General features: G+C 41.2%; 1 protein-coding gene across 3 annotated transcripts in view; it reads left to right on the plus strand.

The window, feature by feature from the left end:
- The window catches only part of LOC126101608 (protein angel homolog 2-like), a 172,293-nt gene that overhangs the window by 66,088 nt on the left and 84,139 nt on the right, over nt 1-22,066 (plus strand). For all 3 annotated transcript variants that reach the window (XM_049912287.1, XM_049912286.1, XM_049912288.1), the window contains 2 exons: nt 11,854-11,923; nt 19,590-19,905. In XM_049912287.1, coding sequence (XP_049768244.1) covers nt 11,854-11,923; nt 19,590-19,905 — 386 coding nt within the window. The remainder of the gene's footprint in view (nt 1-11,853; nt 11,924-19,589; nt 19,906-22,066) is intronic.

Genomic DNA, 22,066 nt, shown 5'->3' on the forward strand with positions numbered 1-22,066 from the left:
GAAAATAAATGCAAAGTAAATCTTTTCAAAAAATCAGATATAAATTCCTTGGCACCTGTCTAAGGGACAGTTTTCATTTCTTCCGCTCTGACTCTGTAAGCACAGACCAGCTGTGATTTGAATTCAGAGAAATAGTTTAAACTGCACTTGAGAGATACATACCACATAAATTAAGAAGAGATGGTACTGATCCCCCATGGTGTACAAAATGGGCCATAACACTGTTGCAAGAGCAACAAGAAAAGCATGCCAAATTTAGAAACAGCAAAATCTCCAAAATTGGTAAAGTATTACAGAAGCTCAAAATTTAGTGTGCATTTCAATGTGAGATGCTTTAAGTAGTTCTCACAATTAAACTCTATCTCGAAATCTGTCACAAAACTCAAAGAGATTCTGATTGCATGTAATGTACACCATTGGCAAGGTGTAGTCAATACCTTCAGAGCGCTATAACTATAGTGGTGTCACTGATGATAGTACCACTAAAGCAGAGTTACTAAACACAGTTTTTTGAGACTCCATCTCTAAAGAAGATAAAATGAATGTTCCAGAACTCAAATCAAGAACAACTGCCAACATGTGTAACTTAGAAGTAGATATTCTCGGAGTTGAAATAGCTTAATTAAGGCAAGGCCTTAAGTCTAGATTGTATACACATCAGGGTCCTTCCAGATTATGCTGATACAATAGCTCCATACTTAGCAATCATACACAACTGCTTGCACTCTGAAAGATCCGTACATAAAAACTGGGAAGTTGCACAAGTTACACTAATATCCAGGAGAGGAAGTAGGAATAATCTGCTGAATTACAGACCCATATCACTAAAGTTGATGTGCAGTAGGATTTTGGAACATATATTGTGTTTGAACATTTTGAATTACCTCGAAGAAAACAATTTGTTGACAGATAGTCAGCACATATTCAAAAAATATCTTCTTGTGAAACACAACTAGTTCTTTATTCTCACAAAGTAGTAAGTGCTATCAACAGAGGATGTCTAATTGATTCCGTATTTTCAGAAGGCTTTTGACATTATTCCTCACAAGCGTCTTGTAATCTGATTGCGTGCTTATGGTGTATTGCCTCAGTTCTGTGACTAGGTTCGAGGTTTCCTGTGAGAAAGATCATAGTTCAAGGTAATTGACAGAAAGTCGTCGAGTAAAGCAGAAGTAATATCTGGCGTTTCCCAAGGAAGTGTTAAAGGCTCTCTGCTCATCCTGATCTACATAGATGATGTAGGAGACAATCTGAGCAGCCCTCATAGAGTGTTTACAGACATTGCAGTCATTTACTGCCTTGTAAAGTCATCAGGTGATCAAACCAATTTCAAAATGGTTTAGCCGTCAGGTGTGGTTGAGCGGTTCTAGGCGCTTCAGTGTAGAACTGCGCAACCACTACGGTTGCAGGTTCGAATCCTGCCTCGGGCATGGATGTGTGTGATGTCCTTAGGTTAGTTAGGTTTAAGTAGTTCTAAGGAACTGATGACCGCAGATGTTAAGTCCCATAGTGCTCAGAGCCATTTGAACCATCAAAATGGTTTAGACGACTTATCTGTGTGGTGTGGAAAGTGGCAATTGACTCTAAATAATGAAAAGTGTGAAGAATCCACATGAATACCTAAAGAAAGTCACTAGCTTTCTGTTACAAGATAAATCAAACCCATCTAGAGGCTTTAAATTCAACTAACCACTTCTTGTTGTTGTGGTCTTCAATCCCGAGACTGGTTTGATGCAGCTCTCCATGCTACTCTATCCTGTGCAAGCTTCTTCATCTCCCAATATGTACTGCAGCCTACATCCTTCTGAATCTGTTTAGTGTATTCATCTCTTGGTCTCCCTCTTCGATTTTTACCCTCCACGCTGCCCTCCAATACTAAATTGGTGATTGCTTGATGCCTCAGAACATGTCCTACCAACCGATCCCTTCTTCTTCTCAAGTTGTGCCACAAACTCCTCTTCTCCCCAATCCTATTCAATACTTCCTCATTAGTTACGTGATCTACCCATGTAATCTTCAGCATTCTTCTGTAGCACCACATTTCAAAGGCTTCTATTCTCTTCTTGTCCAAACTACTTATCGTCCATGTTTCACTTCCATACATGGCTACACTCCATACAAATACTTTCAGAAACGACTTCCTGACATTTAAATCTATACTCAATGTTAACAAATTTCTCTTCTTCAGAAACGCTTTCCTTGCCATTGCCATTGCCAGTCTACATTTTATATTCTCTCTACTTCGACCATCATCAGTTACTTTGCTCCCCAGATAGCAAAACTCATTTACTACTTTAAGTGTCTCATTTCCTAATCTAATTTCCTCAGCATCACCCAACTTAATTCGACTACATTCTATTATCCTCGTTTTGCTTTTGTTGATGTTCATCTTATATCCTCCCTTCAGGACACTGTCCATTCCGTTCAAGTGCTCTTCCAAGTCCTTTGCTGTCTCTGACAGAATTACAATGTCATCGGCAAACCTTAAAGTTTTTATTTCTTCTCCATGGATTTTAATACCTACTCTGAATTTTTCTTTTGTTTTCTTTACTGCTTGCTCAATATACAGATTGAATAACATCGGGGAGAGGCTACAACCGTGTCTCACTCCCTTCCCAACCACTGCTTCCCTTTCATGTCCCTCGACTCTTATAACTGCCATCTGCTTTCTGTACAAATTGTAAATAGCCTTTCGTTCCCTGTATTTTACCCCTGCCACCTTCAGAATTTGAAAGAGATTATTCCAGTCAACATTGTCAAAAGCTTTCTCCAAGTCTACAAATGCTAGAAATGTAGGTTTGCCTTTTCTTAATCTAGCTTCTAAGATAAGTCGTAGGGTCAGTATTGCCTCACGTGTTCCCATATTTCTACGGAATACAAACTGATCTTCCCCGAGGTCGGCTTCTACCAGTTTTTCCATTCGTCTGTACAGAATTTGCGTTAGTATTTTGCAGCCGTGACTTACCAAACTGACAGTTCGGTAATTTTCACATATGTCAACTTCTGCTTTCTTTGAGATTGGAATTATTATATTCTTCTTGAAGTCTGAGGGTATTTCGTCTGTCTCATACATTTTGCTCACCAGATGGTAGAGTTTTGTCAGGACTGGCTCTCCCAAGGCTGTCAGTAGTTCTAATGAAATGTTGTCTACTCCCGGGGCCTTGTTTTGACTTAGGTCTTTCAGTGCTCTATCAAATTCTTCACGCAGTATCATATCTCTCATTTCATCTTCATCTACATCCTCTTCCATTTCCATAATATTGTCCTCAAGAACATCACCCTTGTATAGTCCCTCTATATACTCCTTCACCTTTCTGCTTTCCCTCATTTGCTTAGAACTGGGTTTCCATCTGACCCCTTGATATTCATACAAGTGTTTTTTTTTTTTCCCTAGGTCTCTTTAATTTTCTTATATTTTCTCCTTTCATCAATTAAATTCAGTATTTCTTCTGTCACCCAAGGATTTCTACTAGCCCACATCTTTTTACCTGCCTTCACCACTTCATCCCTCAAAGCTATCCATTCTTCTTCTACTGTATTTCTTTCCCCCATTCCTGTCAGTTGTTCCCTTATGCTCTCCCTGAAACTCTGTACAGCCTTTGGTTCTTTCAGTTTATCCAGGTCCCATCTTTTAAATTCCCACCTTTTTGCAGTTTCTTCAGTTTTAATCTACAGTTCATAACCAATAGATCGTGGTCAGAGTCCACATCTGCCCCTGAAAATGTCTTACAATTTAAAACCTGGTTCCGAAATCTCTGTCTTACCATTATATAATCTATCTGATATCTTCTACTATCTCCATGGTTCTTCCATGTATACAGCCTTCTTTCATGATTCTTGAACCAAGTGTTAACTATGATTAAGTTATGCTCTGCGCAAAATTCTACCAGGCGGCTTCCTCTTTCATTTCTCTAGCCCCAATCCATATTCACCTACTATGTTTCCTTCTCTCCCTTTTCCTACTCTTGAATTCCAATCACCCATGACTATTAAATTTTTGTCTCCCTTCACTACCTGAATAATTTCTTTTATCTCATCATACATTTCATCAATTTCTTCGTCATCTGCAGAGCTAGTTGGCATATAAACTTGTACTACTGTTGTAGGCGTGGGCTTCGTGTCTATCTTGGCCACAATAATGCGTTCACTATGTTGTTTGTAGTACCTTACCCGAACTCCTATTTTTTTTATTCATTATTAAACCTACTCCTGCATTACCCCTATTTGATTTTGTATTTATAACCCTTTATTCACCTGACCAAAAATCCTGTTCCTCCTGCCACCGAACTTCGCTAATTCCCACTATATCTAACTTTAACCTATCCATTTCCCTTTTTAAATTTTCTAACCTGCCTGCCCGATTAAGGGATCTGACATTCCACGATCCGATCCGTAGAACGCCAGTTTTCTTTCTCCTGATAACAACGTTCTCCTGTGTAGTCCCCACCCGGAGATCCGAATGGGGGACTATTTTACCTCCGGAATATTTTATCCAAGAGGACACCATCATCATTTATCCATACAGTAAAGCTGCATGCCCTCGGGAAAAATTACGGCCGTAGTTTCCCCTTGCTTTCAGCCGTTCGCAGTACCAGCACCTCAAGGCCGTTTTGGTTAATGTTACAAGGCCAGATCAGTCAATCATCCAGACTGTTGCCCCTGCAACTACTGAAAAGGCTGCTGCCCCTCTTCAGGAACCATACGTTTGTCTGGCCTCTCAACAGGTACCCCACCGTTGTGGTTGCACCTACGGTATGGCTGTCTGTGTCGCTGAGGCACGCAAGCCTCCCCACCAACAGCAAGGTCTATGGTTCATGGGATTACAATTACGAATGGCATAAATTTGAATGATCACTCAGATAATGTGGGTAAAGCAAAGCAAATACTGAGATTTGTTGGCAAAACACTAAGAAAGTGCAACAGGACAACTGAAGAGACTAGTTACAGCAAATTTGTCCGTTCTCTTCTGGAGTATAGACTACGTGGTGTGGGATGTGCATCAGGTGGGACTGACGGAGCAAATCGAGAAAGTTCAAAGAAGGCCAGCTCATTTAGTATTATCATCAAATAGGGGGTAGAGTGCCACAGACATGTTTTTTGAATTGGGGGTGGCAATCATTAAAACAGTCATTTCTCATTGTAGCAGGATCTTCTCATGAAATTTCAATCACCAGCTTAATCCTTTGATTGGTGAGATATTCTGTTGACACCAACTTACATAGGGAGAAATGATCTTGACAAAATAGGATAAATCAGTGCTCGCACAGAAGGATTTTACTGCTCGTTTTTCCCAGACAGTGTTTGAGACTGAAACAGTAGAGAAATAGTGTGAATGTGGTTCGATAAACCCTCTTCCAGGCACGTCATTGTGAATTGCAGAGTAATTGTGTAGATATATATAGGCTTAATGTGACTTTACGAAGGTTGTATTTATTCATATAACTCGGTGGTCTCTCTTTCATGATTAATTCAATTATTTTTAAGAATGAAGACAGTAGTGAAGCTGCACTGTAGTTTTCAGTGCTTGCTGCATTACCTTTCTTTAGTAAATACACAAGTCATGCGTTTCTTCTAGTAATCTGAAAAAATATGTAACTAAAGGACTCATTTATTATGTTTGTTAATGGGGCTTGTAAGCTATCTATGCATGCCTTTAGGCCAGGGGCAGGAACTTCATTATGCCTGCTGACATTATTTTTTTAAATTGTTGTATTGTCTTCTTGACTTAAGGCTTGGTAGTGGGCAAGCATCATTTTGCTTGCTGTGTAAGTCATTGTGGGTGCTACACGTGTTTCAGGAGGATTTTGCTACAGATTGTCCACAATCCCAGATAAATAGTAAATCACAAAATTTGCTAATTCAGGAGGACTTTGTATCTATTCCCATCTTTGATTTGTATGTTGTTATACTTATCTGCCTTTTCTAGTTTCATGTTATGTTGTAGCAGCGAAATAACACACAAAACTGATCCAAGTATCACAAATATGGCTTTATTCATAAACCTCAGAGAAATAACAGAAATAAGCCTATCGTGAATCCACACATTAAGAGACATAGGTCATTTGGTGTGAATGGTACAGCTAGATGAACATAGAGTGTGTCAGTCAGTGCTGCTCTGTGAGCATGTATATATACGAGTCACCAACAGTTGGTGAGGTGGAGCATACACCACATACGGCCTCCCTTGGCCAGTACACGCTGATACAGCTGGCAGCCGATCCAAACACACAAGCACAGTGACACCACACTTGATGAACTCGCCCTCACATGCACTAATAGCTGGTTGCAGCATACCTCTCCCTTGTGCGAAGTGGGCACCCTGGCAGTGGGGAGATGCTGGTGGCCCAACGAAAGACATATAACTATTGGCTTGAGAGAGGTGGCAGCCAGTGCTGGCAGAGGGGGCAAGATGATGTGCCGGGCAGGCACCGGAGCTTAGGGGCAGAACATGCATGAACATGGGCATGTCCGAGGGCGGTGGGCCCGTGCCACATACAATGACAGCACCAGAGAGGAGGATGGCATCGCCATCTGTGTCGTCATCAGCAGGCAGTTCCCAAAGGAAATGAGGCTGGACCCATCGGCGACATTGGGTGAGACAGTTATGGTGAGAAGGCAGGTGGAAGCAGATTGACTGGAACAGCAGAGTGCGGCAATGGACCTGAGGCTGGAGATGGACCAGAGCCCGGCGCTGGTAGGTTTGAACTCCAGGGCGCCACATGTGGTGGAGGCAGTTAGTGGGACAGGGGGTGCCTCCGCAGCAGTTGATGGTGGGCTCGAGGTGGAGAGGCGAGCTACAGCGATGGGGGTTGCATCTGTGAACTGCTAGCTTCCGGCAGTGAGCAGGGGCACAGCTGATCAAAGTTGTGCGCCACCAGCCCAACAGCTGTACAGACACTACAAAGATGGCATCTGCGGCGATGGACAACAGTGGCAAGTATCCACTTTAGGCCAGCAACCAAACCCTTTTGCCCACTCCATTGATCCCGTTGTGAAGTGGCTGGACGAACTCAAGCACAGCAGGTGCGGCGCAGGCCACAGAAGGTGGAGGAGGGGGGGGGACAGGGACACTCTGGGAGCTGCCTGTTGTTGGGCACAATGCTCAAAAGCTGTGAGAAAATGGATATTTTGCCATCAGTTCTTGGCCAAAAAACATGTCACCTAGCTAATCATTTAGTGCATAAAACTCTCCAATGGCGCTGGTTGAGAAGACCCAGAACCACACATTGTAATTGGGCTAGAATGTCTACTCTGGGAGAGAGGTCTTCTGTGGACAACATCAAAACACTGTCAGAAACATGGAGGTGATACCATAATAAAAAATAGTTGTGCAGGGGGTCTGAAGCAAGACTTGGAGGTTTATCTGGTCAGGCCTGTTGAACAAACTGAACCACCTGGCAGATAAACGGGTCAGTGGCAAAGACAGCTGCTATGTGCAATCTCGTAGTTGGGAAACAGTCAACAGTGGCCTCCGCTTCAGTATCAAGATGGAAGAAAAGCAATTCTTCACAATCAAAGTCGGAATCAAGACCTGCATTAAGGCAAGATAAGGCATCCAAACTGGCATGTTCAGAGGTAGGTTGAAAATGGGTTTCATAATTATACAGGGTGATTCAAAAAGAATACCACAACTTTAGGACTTTAAAACTCTGCAACGACAAAAGGCAGAGCTAAGCACTATCTGCCGGCGAATTAAGGGAGCTATAAAGTTTCATTTAGTTGTACATTTGTTTGCTTGAGGCGCTGTTGACTAGGCATCAGCGTCAGTTGATGCTAAGATGGCGACCACTCAACAGAAAGCTTTTTGTGTTATTGATTACAGCAGAAGTGAATCGACGACAGTTGTTCAGCGTGCATTTCGAACGAAGTATGGTGTTAAACCTCCTGATAGGTGGTGTATTAAACGTTGGTATAAACAGAGAATGGGTGCTTGTGCAAAGGGAAAAGTTCTGGACGGCCGAGAACGAGTGATGAAAATGTAGCACGCATCCAGCAAGCATTTGTTCGCAGCCCAGGAAAATCGACTCGCAGAGCTAGCAGAGAGCTGCAAATTCCACAATCAACTGTATGGAGAGTCCTACGAAAAAGGTTAGTTATGAAACCTGAACGTCAACTACCCGAGGCGATGGATCAGCCGCCAGGCAGCCCGTGACAGAGCACTTCATCACTGGCCTCCAAGAAGGCCTGATCTTACCCCCTGCGATTTTTTCTGATGGGGGTGTGTTAAGGATATGGTGTTTCGGCCACCTCTCCCAGCCACCATTGATGATTTGAAACGAGAAATAACAGCAGCTATCCAAACTGTTACGCCTGATATGCTACAGAGAGTGTGGAACGAGTTGGAGTATTGGGTTGATATTGCTCGAGTGTCTGGAGGGGGCCATATTGAACATCTCTGAACTTGTTTTTGAGTGAAAAAAAAACCTTTTTAAATTCTCTTTGTAATGATGTATAACAGAAGGTTATATTATGTTTCTTTCATTAAATACACATTTTTAAAGTTGTGGTATTCTTTTTGAATCACCCTCTAGACAAGAACAGTGTCCAGCATTGTAGGTGGTGTGCTGCTTTCTCAGACAACGATGTGCGAGTGTTAAACACGGAAACCAAGGGTTTATGTTCAGTAAGAAGGAGAAACTTGGCCTCTTAAAAAAAGGCAACAGGTCATTCAGAATCATTGGTATATCGGTGTGCAAGGACCCCATTGAGGTCATACCATGAGGCATCAGTCGCCAAAGCTGTGCTGGTCTGGAGAGAATGTTGTTAAGCAAAGTGGCGAGAGTAGTTTATTTCAACATCTGAAAAGTGCGTTCACAATCAGGGGTGGGCCAATGTGGCCAACCCCGGCAGGAATATATGGTAGGAGACTAGAAGAGGGGGCAAGGCACAGATGTAACTGTTGGAGATGAGGTCTGGCAGAGGGCAAACACCATGCCATGAGACCTTGAACACAAATTTTTCAAGTGATTGGCCATGGAGAAGGCCGTGACAACAGTATCATCCAGATAATTTATGCAACCCGGGACAGGCATAGTCAGATGCTCTAAAAATCATTGGAAAATAACAGGGGCACTTGTCTCACCAAAAGGAAGGTACAAATGTGGGTAGACACTAAGAGGAGTATTCAAAACCGTAACTCGCTGAGACTCGTTGCCCACAACAACCTGCAGCTGCATTTGAGAGAACCTGATATTTTCGCCAACAGTTCCTCCTGGCATGAGAGAGGATATGTATCCACAATCGACTCCGCATTGACAATGTTACTGAAGTTTCGCAGAAGGCATCCAAACTATAACCAGTGGAGACTACTAGTCACTAGTTATAACAGGTTACACCACCCCTCGAGACTGAAGTCAGCCCATTTCTGCTTTCACTTGATCTTGGCAACAGGAATAGGATGTGCACGTCAAAAATGAGGTTGAGCTGTGGATTTAAAAGAAATATGAGCAGAAAAAATTTTTACATATCTTCTGAAATCGCCTCGGACAGTGTATGCAGTTGAGAATACAGTATGTGATTGGATGCAAGGTGAAACGTGTCGGTGATAGAAAATCCAAATGCCTGAATTGTGTTAATCTGAAACTAGTTCTGAATGCTAGCATCAGCAGCCACCAAAAATGTAATGGAACAAACCACAGACTTGTAAGAGGCAGATGCCGTAAATTTTCCCATCAGTACAATGTTCTGTTTGTTATAAATGACCAACTTCCACATGACAGGTGTCAACAGTGGTGAGCCTAAACTCCCATAAGTTTCAGAATTCGGTAGTGTCCTTGCAGCTCCGGTGTCGACCTGTAGCTGGAGCACTTGTTGAAAAACACTTAACTCAATAATCAGCTTGGAAGAAGTCACAAGTGTTGGAGTCACTTTTTATGTCCATAACCTGAGCAAACTAAGGCAAACAACACATAGGGGTGATGTGGCCTTTCTTCTGGCAGGCAGTACAAGTAGCTCAGTACTTATGACATGCCAGACGTTCTCATTAGACAAAACAGAAAGGAAACAGAATGCTAATGCTGATGCTGTGACGGTTGCAGCTGCTTGGGCCGGCATTGGTCTGCTCAGAGCTGGGCCCACATGTTTACCGCCACCACTGCCGCTTCCTCATGCAAGCTATCTGTCGTCGTAGTACGCATGTCTTGTGACACCGCTACCACATTGCCCCGTGCTTCACTTTGATCACTTGCTGCCCAAGAAACTTCAGAATATTGTACTGTTTGCAAAAACTTCTGTGAATGGGACATTTCTTTCTTTCTTCTTTCTTCTTCTTCTTCTTCTTCTTCTTCTTCTTCTTCATCATCATCATCATCTTTTTTTTGCAGAGTAAAGCCGTCTGGCACACTTACTTATCCAGAGCAAAAAAGATAATTTAGTCGTGGACCAAAGAATCTGCATAAGAGTTGTTATAGGCATCAGTAATGAATTGACACTTACAGCTAAGGCTGTGAAGTTCAGCTGCCCCTGCCCTGAATGACTGGTTTGGTTTCTTGTGACATTGGTAGAATTCAACTCACGCCACTATTACATGCATTCGTTTGTGATGGTAGTAGGACAATAAACTGCATATGTGATCAAAAGTAAGAGCTGCCGGTCCTTTAAAGGGGCAAGCTCACATAGTAATTGATGTATTTTAGGAAGAATCTGCAAGAGGAAGAAAGCTTTGCACAAATTTGAGTCTGTCACACTGAAATCCAAAAATTGCTGTCCTAGTCTTTCTTTTTTGTAAGCCTCCCAATCCTCAGCTTAATCATCATAGGAGGGAAAGTGGGGTATTGGACTGAGGGAATGGTACCATATCTGTTAGTAGAAAACGACAAAGTAGTCAGTGCCAAAGTAAGCTGTTCAGTGAGGGCAGGTAACAGGGTGTCCATAATGATTAGCTTCATGAAATCACACTTGGAGACTGCACTTGAGCAAACCATTCTTACTCATCGCCAATCATATAGTAACCAAGTAATATACAAAACCAATCCAAGTAACACAAATATTGCTTTTTTCATAAACATCTGAACAATAGCAGAAATAACCCTCTTGTGAATCCACAGACAGAACAACTGGTGTGAATGGTCAACTTGATGAACACAGAGTGAGTCAGTCAGTGGTGCGTCACGCTTATATATATATATCTGTGTGTGTGTGTGTGTGTGTGTGTGTGTGTGTGTGTGTGTGTCACCGGCAGACAGCGCAGTGGAGACTGCACCATGCACACAGCTCCCACAGATGGTCTCCAGCAGCCAGCCTGCACTGATACAGCTGGTGGCAAATTCACACACACACACACACACACATACACATACACACACACACACACACACACACGTCACACACCCTAGTAGCAGGATGCAATGTGTATGACATCCCAAACTACTTTACTTTTACTTTCCACATTGGGTATTATTTTGTCATTCATTTCTTTGGCTTTGATATGTCTTAACTTTCACTCTTACTTGCATTCTGATCTCTTCCTTTTCGTTTTGGTTCATACACCAGCGGCATGTGGTACAAAGGGTTCATAGTAAGTTGAATATAGAACGTTTTTGCATTATTTTGAAATATACCCCTTACCCTTTGGTAGAAGATCTTTACTTGTTGTATTACTTTCTCATTTTCTTCAGCTATCTTGCCATCATTTGTGACCACTCATCCGAAGAACTTATACTTTTGACCACTTCCAAAAATGTTCCATTCAGTTTCGTACCATCCCTTCCTTCCTCCTTCCACTGTCATCACTATTGTTTTGCTTTTCTCTGTGCTGCCTTTAATTTTAGATGTGATTTTTTTTCTCCTCCTTGTATTAACTGTGTCATCTTACTTCTATTCTACTTTCAGCTAATAACTTTATTCTTCTTTCAGGTAATTTGTCTTCAGGAAGTTCAGGAGGATCACTGGGATCCATTTTATGTAAATGAACTCTCAAAACTAGGTATAAACACGCTTTCCATTATTACTACTGTTTCTATTTAGTTTTCATAGTTCATGAATGGTAATAAGTGGTAGTGAGCATTATTTACAAGCAGGTGAAGCTTTTATGAGGTTGTCACAATCTCTAAATAATAGAAAATCACAGTAGTAGTACAGTAATAATTGATAGCATTCACCTGTATTTCTGTCCTACATATCTCAGCAACGTATTTTGGGAAACAATGCTGTCATCATCAGGTTGTAAAAACATAACTCATGATGTTAAAACACTAAAAAGTGTACAAACACAATTGTGACCTTCATAAAATAAAATGGAATTAAAACACATTGGAGTGTGGGTCCTTGTCATACATTAAAATTGTTGACTTCACTCAGTAGCCATCCCATCTCACGTTGCACACTACACCAGGCAATGTCCCACTGATCTACTATTGGCTCCTAGTGTGTCAAGTGGACACTTCTGCAGAAGTCTAGGGGTGGTTGTGTACTGATATGTCCACGCTATTACCGCATAAGTGCAGCTGTTTCCTGAACAACAATGCTGTTCGATTGGTCGCCTACTTTTCCTTGTTCCTAAGTCTGTTATCATCAGCCTCTAGCTGTTTCATCAAATATACATTGCAGATTTATAATAAAAAAATTCTACGAACCCATTAAGAAATCTCATTCTGTTGTCTTTCATATGTGACTTTAGAATATTGCAGTGGTTCAATTCATGACTAGCACTCACCAGATCTTCCAGCAAGTAGAGTTTCCTCCTTTTCTTTTCTGTCTCAAGATTTCCAGTCATCCTCTATTCCCTTAAGAGGATGTCCTGTTTCATATGCATGATTCACAGCAGCTGATCTGTCATAGTAACTTAATCAGAATGCATCTTTGTGTTCCTTGTTTCTGACTGAAAATATTCTTCCTGTCTATCTTTGCATCACAGGATGTGCATTGAGTTTTATGAATTCCTGTTCAAACTGTCATTGACATCATGCTTCAGGCTAGGCTATTTGTTTTTAATGTTATTCTGTCTCCCTTCGTTGCGCTCATTGGCATATTGGCTGCCCGGTGCACTAAACTGCAGAAGGCAATGGATGGCATGAATAATTAATATCAAGCTGGCCATTTAACAAAGAGATCGTGAAGGAAATGATTGCGCTCACGAGAATGATGACTGAAGTTGCTAAAGTAAATAATAATGAAATTGATCCTGTCAGCCATAAGTTGCTAAAAGGGGTAAGTGAACCAATGACAAGCATAAGGCTAAAGCCAGCCAGATAATCATAAAATCCATAAATAAAAAGCGTATAGCAGATAAGAGGAATCCATTCATAATATTAAAGGTGGAGGAGTATATTGTGAAAACATTTCTGAAATCCCAAAGCATTTAACAGCAGACTTAACCTAAACTAAAAAATATTCAAACTTCTTTAGTTTAGGCAATAATTTACAGCATGAATATATTTTAGGAAGTGCAAAGTTAACATGAATTTTCTAAAATTAAAATGCATTTTCTGAAGAAAAAAAATAAACATATTAATTTCCTCTAACAGATGCTGAAAAAAAGGATGCTTAATTATGAACCAAACTGTGCCTAAATTAAGAACACAACTGAAAATACGTTAGGCTCACCGTCCAACTCGTGCAGTAGTGAACTGTAGAAACAGCCCAGCGTATAATGGAACTATCTTGCTCAACAACAGTCTTAAAAAACACTATTCAGTGCATAGTAGTATGGCTTTGTTAACAAAATATAGGAGAAACCAGTCAGTCACTTTTGCCATTTGATTTCCCTGAATATTGACACTTTGCCATCCACACATCTCGTACAAATTTATTCACTTGGCGCCGGTAGCACTAATTCGGATTACTTGGCTTGTCGCCAGCTTTTCTTGACATTATCAAGAGATTATAAATTTTTACGTTTTACTAATCTCATCCTTAGTTCTCATAAGTTCTCAACTCTGTTCCCCTACTTCCATGAAATTTCAAACATATACATACGTAAACAAATACAGAATTTGTTTCATATATTTGTTTATTTGCATTGTCTTTCGTACTTAGTATTTCTCTTTCATATGATGTGCAGCAAAACAGTCTCCAAGATGTAACGCAACTCCACAAGGCTTGCACTTGTACATTAAGTTTGTGTGTGTGTGTGTGTGTGTGTGTGTGTGTGTGTGTGTGTTTGTTTTTTCATACATGGCAGTTTCTTCAGTTTCGTTTATCATTTTGGAAATACTTAGGCCTATTAGTTGGTGTTGCTTTAAGTGACCGGAAAGTCTGTCAACCGGATCATGAGATGTATGCGATGTAGTGGCAACCTCCAAGTTTTTCTCCGCGCATTCGTCGTAAATAATCATATCGTCCCTTTCATCTGTAACGATGAAAGGGCACAAGTACTTGTAAAACCAAAAAACATGGTGACCTGTGTAACTTGTTGTTACCTAAACCAAACACCCACAGAACGCAAAAGATACTAAAGTGCTGTCGCCTGCCACTGCACGATACTATGCACACCACTGAGGTGTCGCTGGCCATTGACCGCTATTTCGGGCACGACACCACTGTGGTGTCGCCAGACGGCAGAGTGTTAAGAATCTATTTTGTAACATTTTTGTTAAAGAAAATATTGATATAATCGGAAGAAATTTCCAAAATACAGTAAAATTTCAAGACAAGAAACCATCAAATTCATTGAACTTTTACAGCTGATGACAAGTTTTAACTATTTCACTTTTAATCATAAGTTTTTGTATTCAAAACAATGATTTAGCCATAGAGTCCAGTATTTCAGGAAGTGTGAACACATTTATGATCAAGAAGTTTTAAAGTCCGATTGTGCCATTATAGATAAAATTGGTCATTATAAACAGTAAATAGACAATACCTTGTTGCCTTTGACAGTTCTGAGAAAGATGTTGAAGGGTTAGTAAAAATGTTCAACATGCTTATAGTATGAGTTTACTGTGGAGCATGAAATTAATAGCAGTTTTTAGTTCCTCAATTTGAACATTAAAAGGCAGGCAATAAGCACACATTTACTATTTATACAAAACCAACAACAACTAACGCTGTGATTCCTAAGGATTCATGCTGTCCACAGGATTATGAAGGAGCAGCATTCTGCTGATTAGTGCACAGAGCAGTCAATATGCCGATGAGCAGGAAGAATAGAGAGACAGAACTAATTATCGCAAGAGTGTGATTAAAAGTTGGTGTAAAATAAATATTGCTAATAAGTTGCTATGCAAAGATGATAAGATCAGAATGAATCAGCTTAATGAAGAAGAAATATTATGCAACAGTTTGGAACAGATCGTAAACCTTTTCCAACCGCACGGTACTAAAATATTGTTGCAAACAAGTAATTTAGTGATGTATAACCGAAAGCATGATATACAGGGCATGAGTCAAAAGTTTCAAGACTTAACTCGGAACTAGAAATTTATTGGACATTTAAGTACAGCGGACTAAAATTCTTCAAAATATGATCCTTCAGCATCAACACAGTGCCGCCAGCGCATCTTCCACTGTTTGTAGTCCTTCTGGAAGGCCTCGGGCGTCATACTGTCGACGGCTCTCTTCGAAGCCTGCTGGATGGCGTCGATGTAGTTGAATCGCTTCCCTTTTAGGCCTGTTTTGATTCAGGGGAAGAGGAAAAACTCACTTGGAGCCAAGCCGAGGCTTTGGGGTGGCTGTGGCAGTGTTGTCACGTTGAACTTGACCAAAACTTCGGCAGAGAACCCAATTGCCCTTGATCGCCAGGCAGATGCGGCGAACTCAATTCCTCAAGCAGCAGAGCACTCCAGTGTAAAAGTCACCTGCGACAGTCTCTCCACATTTTGATCCGTTCAGCTTGATGATGGCCTCCCAGGGTGGTCGTCGTCTTCAACATTCCCACGGCCATCTTTGAAACGATTGTGCCACATGAAAACTATTGCAAGGGATATGGCTTCTTCCTTAAAGGCCTCTTGAATCATACCGAGAGTCTCTGTGGCAGTTTGGTTCAGTCGCATGCAAAACTTAATCGCATAACACTGCTCCAAGTGCTGCTCCATTTTCGCCTCTGCCACTTTTTGACCAAGGTCAATGACACGTACTCACGCTGCAAGCGATGCGCACTCTCCAGGGTTCCGGAGGTAACTGCCGCAGCATCAGTTCATTCCCTGAGACCCCCCACTACTTCCCCCACTCAGCGGAACCAGTCCGCACGGTCCCCTACTCAGAAATGAATCAGTCTGGAAACTTCTTAATCACATCTTGTAGGTGAAAAGATAGAGAAGTTCAAAGGTTGAGAGTTCTTAAAATTAGACTTGCATCCTGTGATGCAAAGTACAGGATGGTTATCATTAAACTTTTGGTACTCGAGACATTGTAGACGGGAAACTATTTACCATATGAGTACCCAAATTTATATGAAAGCATTGTTAGTAGTGTTAGTGTTGTGACTTGCTGTTAGATGCCAATACTGGTACACTGACATAGGGTTTAAATACTGGCATCAGTATGCATTTCAGTTGCAGTCAGTCAACATTGGTCTGGACAAGGAGAGCAGGACTTTACACATATAGCTGTTTAATCAAGACAACAGCAAGAGTGTTGCTACTCTTCACAAGTATTGATGCATTAAAGCAATAGAGAGAGGTCTGAATTACGTGGCGATTTAGGAATTGGTCCTGGGAAAGGTGGACAGGTTGGTCCAAAAATTCTTTAAGAAATAATTGTTGCCATAGCTGAGAATACTGGATGTGATGTACGGTCTTCAAGCAGTGCATAAGCTGTGTCACAACAGCTGAATATTCCATTTACCATCATTTAGAAAGTGCTTTGAACACTCTCTAGTACAGTTCCAGGCTGTTGTGAATGCACATATTCGTTACATTGAGCAGCATTTGTAGCTTGGAATATAAACGTGGTAAGCAATTAACAAATGTTACCCTCTCATGAGAAAATTAAAATGGTTTTCCTTTCAGTGGTTTATTTGTTATTTCTCTTCTGCATGTCCTATAAATGTTTTCATCAAGTTTTATTCTCCGATGGTCATTCATTTGTCGCGGATCCCCTCTCCAGTAGAAAAAGTTTGACTGTAACCACCGTGTATACAGGACAGACTGGAAGAACATTTTTGGTTAGATGCAAGGAACATAAAGATGTATTCGTGTTAAGTAATTATGACAAATCAGCTTTTGCAAATCATGTAAACAAAACAGGCTCCTCCCTTAAGGGAGTAGAACACGACATTGAAATCTTGAATGTAGAAAAGAAAGGGGTGAAACAAGACTCACTGAAAGAACTAGATTGCTATTCATAAAGAGAACCATCACTACACGCTGAAATTGCAAGTGAAAGACAACAGGTAGAAGTATTTTAATTATAAATGAGCGACACCTGTTTGATAAAATATCTAGAGGTTGATGATCATAGACTTGCGAAATGAGAAAAAGTAGACGACCAATAGAACACAACAGATGCACTTGTGCAGAAATACCTGGGACATCTCAGTACACAGCCACTTCTGGATGTCTACAGAAGTGTCAAACTGACACTCTTGGAGCCCATAGCAGATCAGCAGAACGTGTCCTGGCAATATATGCAGTTTGGGGTGGAATGGCTGCTGACAGAAGACAATACTTGTAATGTAAGATGAGGATTCACAGTCAAAGTATTTTTATTTTGTTTACTGAACACCACTGTTGTGTTGGTAGACTTTTTGTGTTAACCTCAGGAGTTCAGTTTCTGAGAACATTCTCTTTCAATTCTGAGAACATTCTCTTTCAAAATGTGTTGTTGAGCTGTATGTAGAACAGAAATATGAGTGAATGCCCCCAGTTATTACCGTAAAAATATAACAACCGTAACCTCATATCTGTAGTGGTTAACATTAAATAGAAAATTAATTTTTGAGGGAAGAAAACTCACCTTGTGAAAGGGATTCCACATGTTTTGATTGGATCATGCCTGATAATTTCTTACTTTCTTGTTATTATTATTATTATTATTATTATTATTATTATTATTATTGATTTGCTTGTCTTAGGGAGGTCATAGATTAAGTTTTGCAGAAATTCTTTAGTTTCGTGATATGTAGTATAGACCAAATGTTTTGTGTGTGCAGAGAGAACATAATTAGCACATTTTTGTGGAAACCTTCCATAGTCTTTCAGTTACATAAATGACAAGAACAGGGTGTTCCATTTATCTGATGACCTCCTGCCCAGGGTGTTGCAGGCCGGCCACAAAAGCAATGTCTGCCAGCCGAATGGGTCTCACGAGACCATACTATGACGCCCCCCCCCCCCCCTTTTTATATAGCCTGAAGGCTACACAGACATACGCACCTTGTTGGCAAGTGTCATACGAGCAGTGAAACAGGCATCACAAGTGTAATAGTGAAGTTTGTAAACGCAACAGTGACGAGCGAATTATTCAATTCCACAATGAGTGTTTATTTACAATTCGTATGTGCTTACAGAGTCCGCTCGTACCGTTCAGAGGTTGTGTGAACAGAAGTTTCCATGTTCAGAGTCTTGATGCAGATAAATTTCATGAAATGAGAAGTGTTCAAACAAGAACCATAAATGACAATGTACAGTGCTCACAGAAGCTCGTCTCGAAGACATTGCTTACCAACTACAAAATTACCCTAAAAAGTCTCTTAGTTGTCTTTCACAGCAAACACAAATATCGTTCACTTCTGTACAAAGAGGTCCTAAGCTGCTTGGGCCAAGGCCTTGTAAAGTATCACAAAACTATCGACACTGGAGAGCAGAGAGACCTGACGTGCTTCATGAGGAACTTATTCATGATCAGAAGATAGGGGTATGGTGCGCAGTTAGTAGTGATAGAATAATAATCTCATTTTTTTTTTAATGACACAGGTGCAAAACATTTTGTGACTATTTTTAATGAACTGAGTGAAAGAAAACGAAGTTTCAAATTTTTTTAACAAGATTCGGCAAGGGCTCATATGGCCATTGTTTCTTTGCAGGCAGTGCATGATGTGGTCGATGAAAGAGTGATTAGTAACAATATGTGGCCCACTAGAAGTCCTGATTTACCTCCCTGTGATTTTTATTTGTGAGGTTCTCTTAAGGACAAAGTGCTCACCACATATACTCACATGATAGAGAAAATCAAGGATAAGATCCGTGTATCAATTAATTCAATATCCCTTAGAGAACTGCATCATGTGATTAATAATTTCTTGAGTAGATGTCAGAAATGCGGGGAAAATAATGGAAGGCATCACCTTCCGTGACACAGCTGAGTACAAAATTTATTTGCTTACATTTTATGTGGTCATGTCGTACCGCAGCAGTAGACGGGTGACACTGCATCTGATCGGCGGGCAATGGAGCGCTCACTGCCCTGCATCTACTGTGCCACACAGGCGGCCATCAGATAAATGGAAGACACTGTATAATAGGAAATGTAGATGGAAAGTAACTACACTGTGGGAAATGAAATTTTGTTTTCTGAATTGCAAACTGTCTTAATAATATCTCGGTGCATTGTAAAGGCAAATTACAGCTTTTCATGGGGTATGCTTCTCCTAAGAAACAGTAAATTTGCTCATAGAATTCATGCTGGCTACTGTATTAACTTGTAATACACTTTCACAGCCTTTCAGAAAGTTGCAATAGTGGCACTAGCAAATTAACAATTTCCATTACCAGGTTATAAGGGTCTGTACAAGAAACGAACAGGGGCCCGAGTGGATGGTGTTGCCCTGTGGTACCGCTCATCGCTTTTTCGTGTGGACATTTGGAGTGCTGTCGAGTTCAACATTCCCGGGGAACCTTACCTGGATCGTGACAATGTTGCTATAGTAGCCAGATTGGTTCCTACGATACCTGGTTGGCAGCATTTGGCAGTCGTAGTAGCCACCACTCACCTGCTGTACAACACTCGCCGCCATGACATAAAACTGGCTCAGACCCAGTTGCTGTTAACAGAGTGTGAGTCACTGGCGTATCGCTCAGACGCCGCCAGGTGAGAGGCTGTGGGTATTGGTTTCTCTCTAGAGTTCTTTGCAAATTTTGCAATTTAGTCTGTACGTTATGAGACAGATCTGTTCCTAGCAAACCAATATTACTGTACAAATATAATTGAAGCAGTTTGGGTGAAAAATACATGCAGCTCTGAACTGCTATAAGTTCGTATTTTAATATTTCATTATCTCATGTCCACATTCCAATCATTTGAGAAGCCATGTCATAAACATTTTCCCCATTGTCATAATACAGAATTCCTTTTTTGTATGTAAATTGTAGGTTCCTTTGTCCTTTGCTGCTAAAGGTTCAAAATGCTGGGATTATTGCTAAAAGTAATCAATATCTACACTGCACAGTTACTGAGGTGAATAAAAAAGATGTATGGGTGTAGGAGGGCTGCTTAACTTGCATCAGTGAATGGGCATATGAATCATTTATGCCAACAGACATTTTAATGTTACCAAAGACACTTGAAACATATGTTGTCCTAAAGTGCTCATTTATGAACGTATGAACTCTCAAGAACCCTACCAGGCAGAGAATAGGGGAAGGTTTTTAAATTGTGTAAACAGCATTGCAGGTCTCTTTGGCAGTGGAAACACTATAAAATTTATATCAGAGGAAGTAGGAAATAAATGCAAGATACCAGGTGCTATCCAAAATTTTCGGGATTGATGCTGCCATCTGTTGAAAACCTTATCTTTGAACTAATGCTCACCATCATCCTCGAAGTAGTTCCCATCCGCACGTACACACTGATCCCAGCACTTATGCCACTGGCCAAACGTTTTCTGGAAGTCCTGTTCTTTGAGGGTATTTATCACTGCCAGCGATGCTTCTTGAATCCTCTCTAGAATGTTGAATGATGACCTTTCAACTTGAGTTTCAGTGTTTTTGAATAGCACAAGGTTGCAAGGTGCCGAACCTGGCGAGTACGGTGGGTGGGGTACAACCGACATGTTGTTTTTTCCCGAAAAGGTTCCTGGTGAGCTAGGACGTGTGACAGGGTTCGTCATGATGCAGCAGCCAGTTTCCTTGACGCCAAAGTTTGGGCCGTCGTCGCTGCACGTTTTCACGGAGCTGTCGCAAAACGTCACAGTAGTACGCGGAATTCACTGTTTGGTTGGGTGGGACAAGTTCTTTGTGCACAATTCCCTTGGTATCAAAGAAAACCATGATCATGCTCTTCACTTTTCTCTTCACCTGTCTCACTGTTTTGGGTATTGGAGAGCCCGGTCTCTTCCACTCAAACACACGCATACGGCTCATGCTCTGTCCCCCAAACACTTGTTGAATCATTGCAAGGGGTCTCCATAGCACTTTTCCCGAGATGTGCACAGAATTTGATACACACGCACTGTTCTGTTCGCAGATCCTTCGTAAAATCGCCACATACAAACACAGAGTATTACAGAAATCACTGTGGATACGCAACACGTTCTCCCAGCTGAATGCCACTCCTCACACTGACTCATCAGATATGGAGCTCTCGTCACCTAGCGGTGCAAAGATCTACTACTCCTACTCTCCAGATGGCAGCACCAGTCCCGAAAATTTTGGATTCCACCTCGTACAATATGCAACAGTCGCATACACTGATGGGCCAAAACATTATGACACCTACTAACTAGCTTGTTTATCCATCTTTGGAACAAAATACTTCACTGATTCTGCATATCGGGGATCCAACAAATTGTTGGTAGGCTTGTGGAGGTATGTGGGATTAGATGTCTGTGGACAGGCCACGTAATTCATGTAAATAATGCGTTGCTGATTGTATGCAGGGTAATGGTGCTTGATGGTGAGCCACATGGGTTTCCATAGGATGTACATCAGGCGAATTTTGCTCACCAAGACATCAACATGAGTTCACATAATGCTCCTCACAACCACTGGAGCACAGTTCTGACTCCGAGACATGGACAGTTATACTGTTGAAAGATGACATCACCATCAAGGAAGACACCAAGGATGAAACAATTCAGGTGGTTTGCAGCTGTCAGTGGTGTCCCGGTTTACTACCACAGGTCCCATGGAAGTGGAGGAGAATGTCTTCCATAGCATAATACTGCTCCATGGCACACTGCACCTTTTGAGCCGCTATTCACCTCGATGATGGTGTTTGTCGAGGTCACCATCAACCCTGTGTAGCAAAAATG

The sequence above is a fragment of the Schistocerca cancellata genome, chromosome 9 (genome assembly GCF_023864275.1).
Source record: "Schistocerca cancellata isolate TAMUIC-IGC-003103 chromosome 9, iqSchCanc2.1, whole genome shotgun sequence".
NCBI classification, from domain to species: domain Eukaryota; kingdom Metazoa; phylum Arthropoda; class Insecta; order Orthoptera; family Acrididae; genus Schistocerca; species Schistocerca cancellata.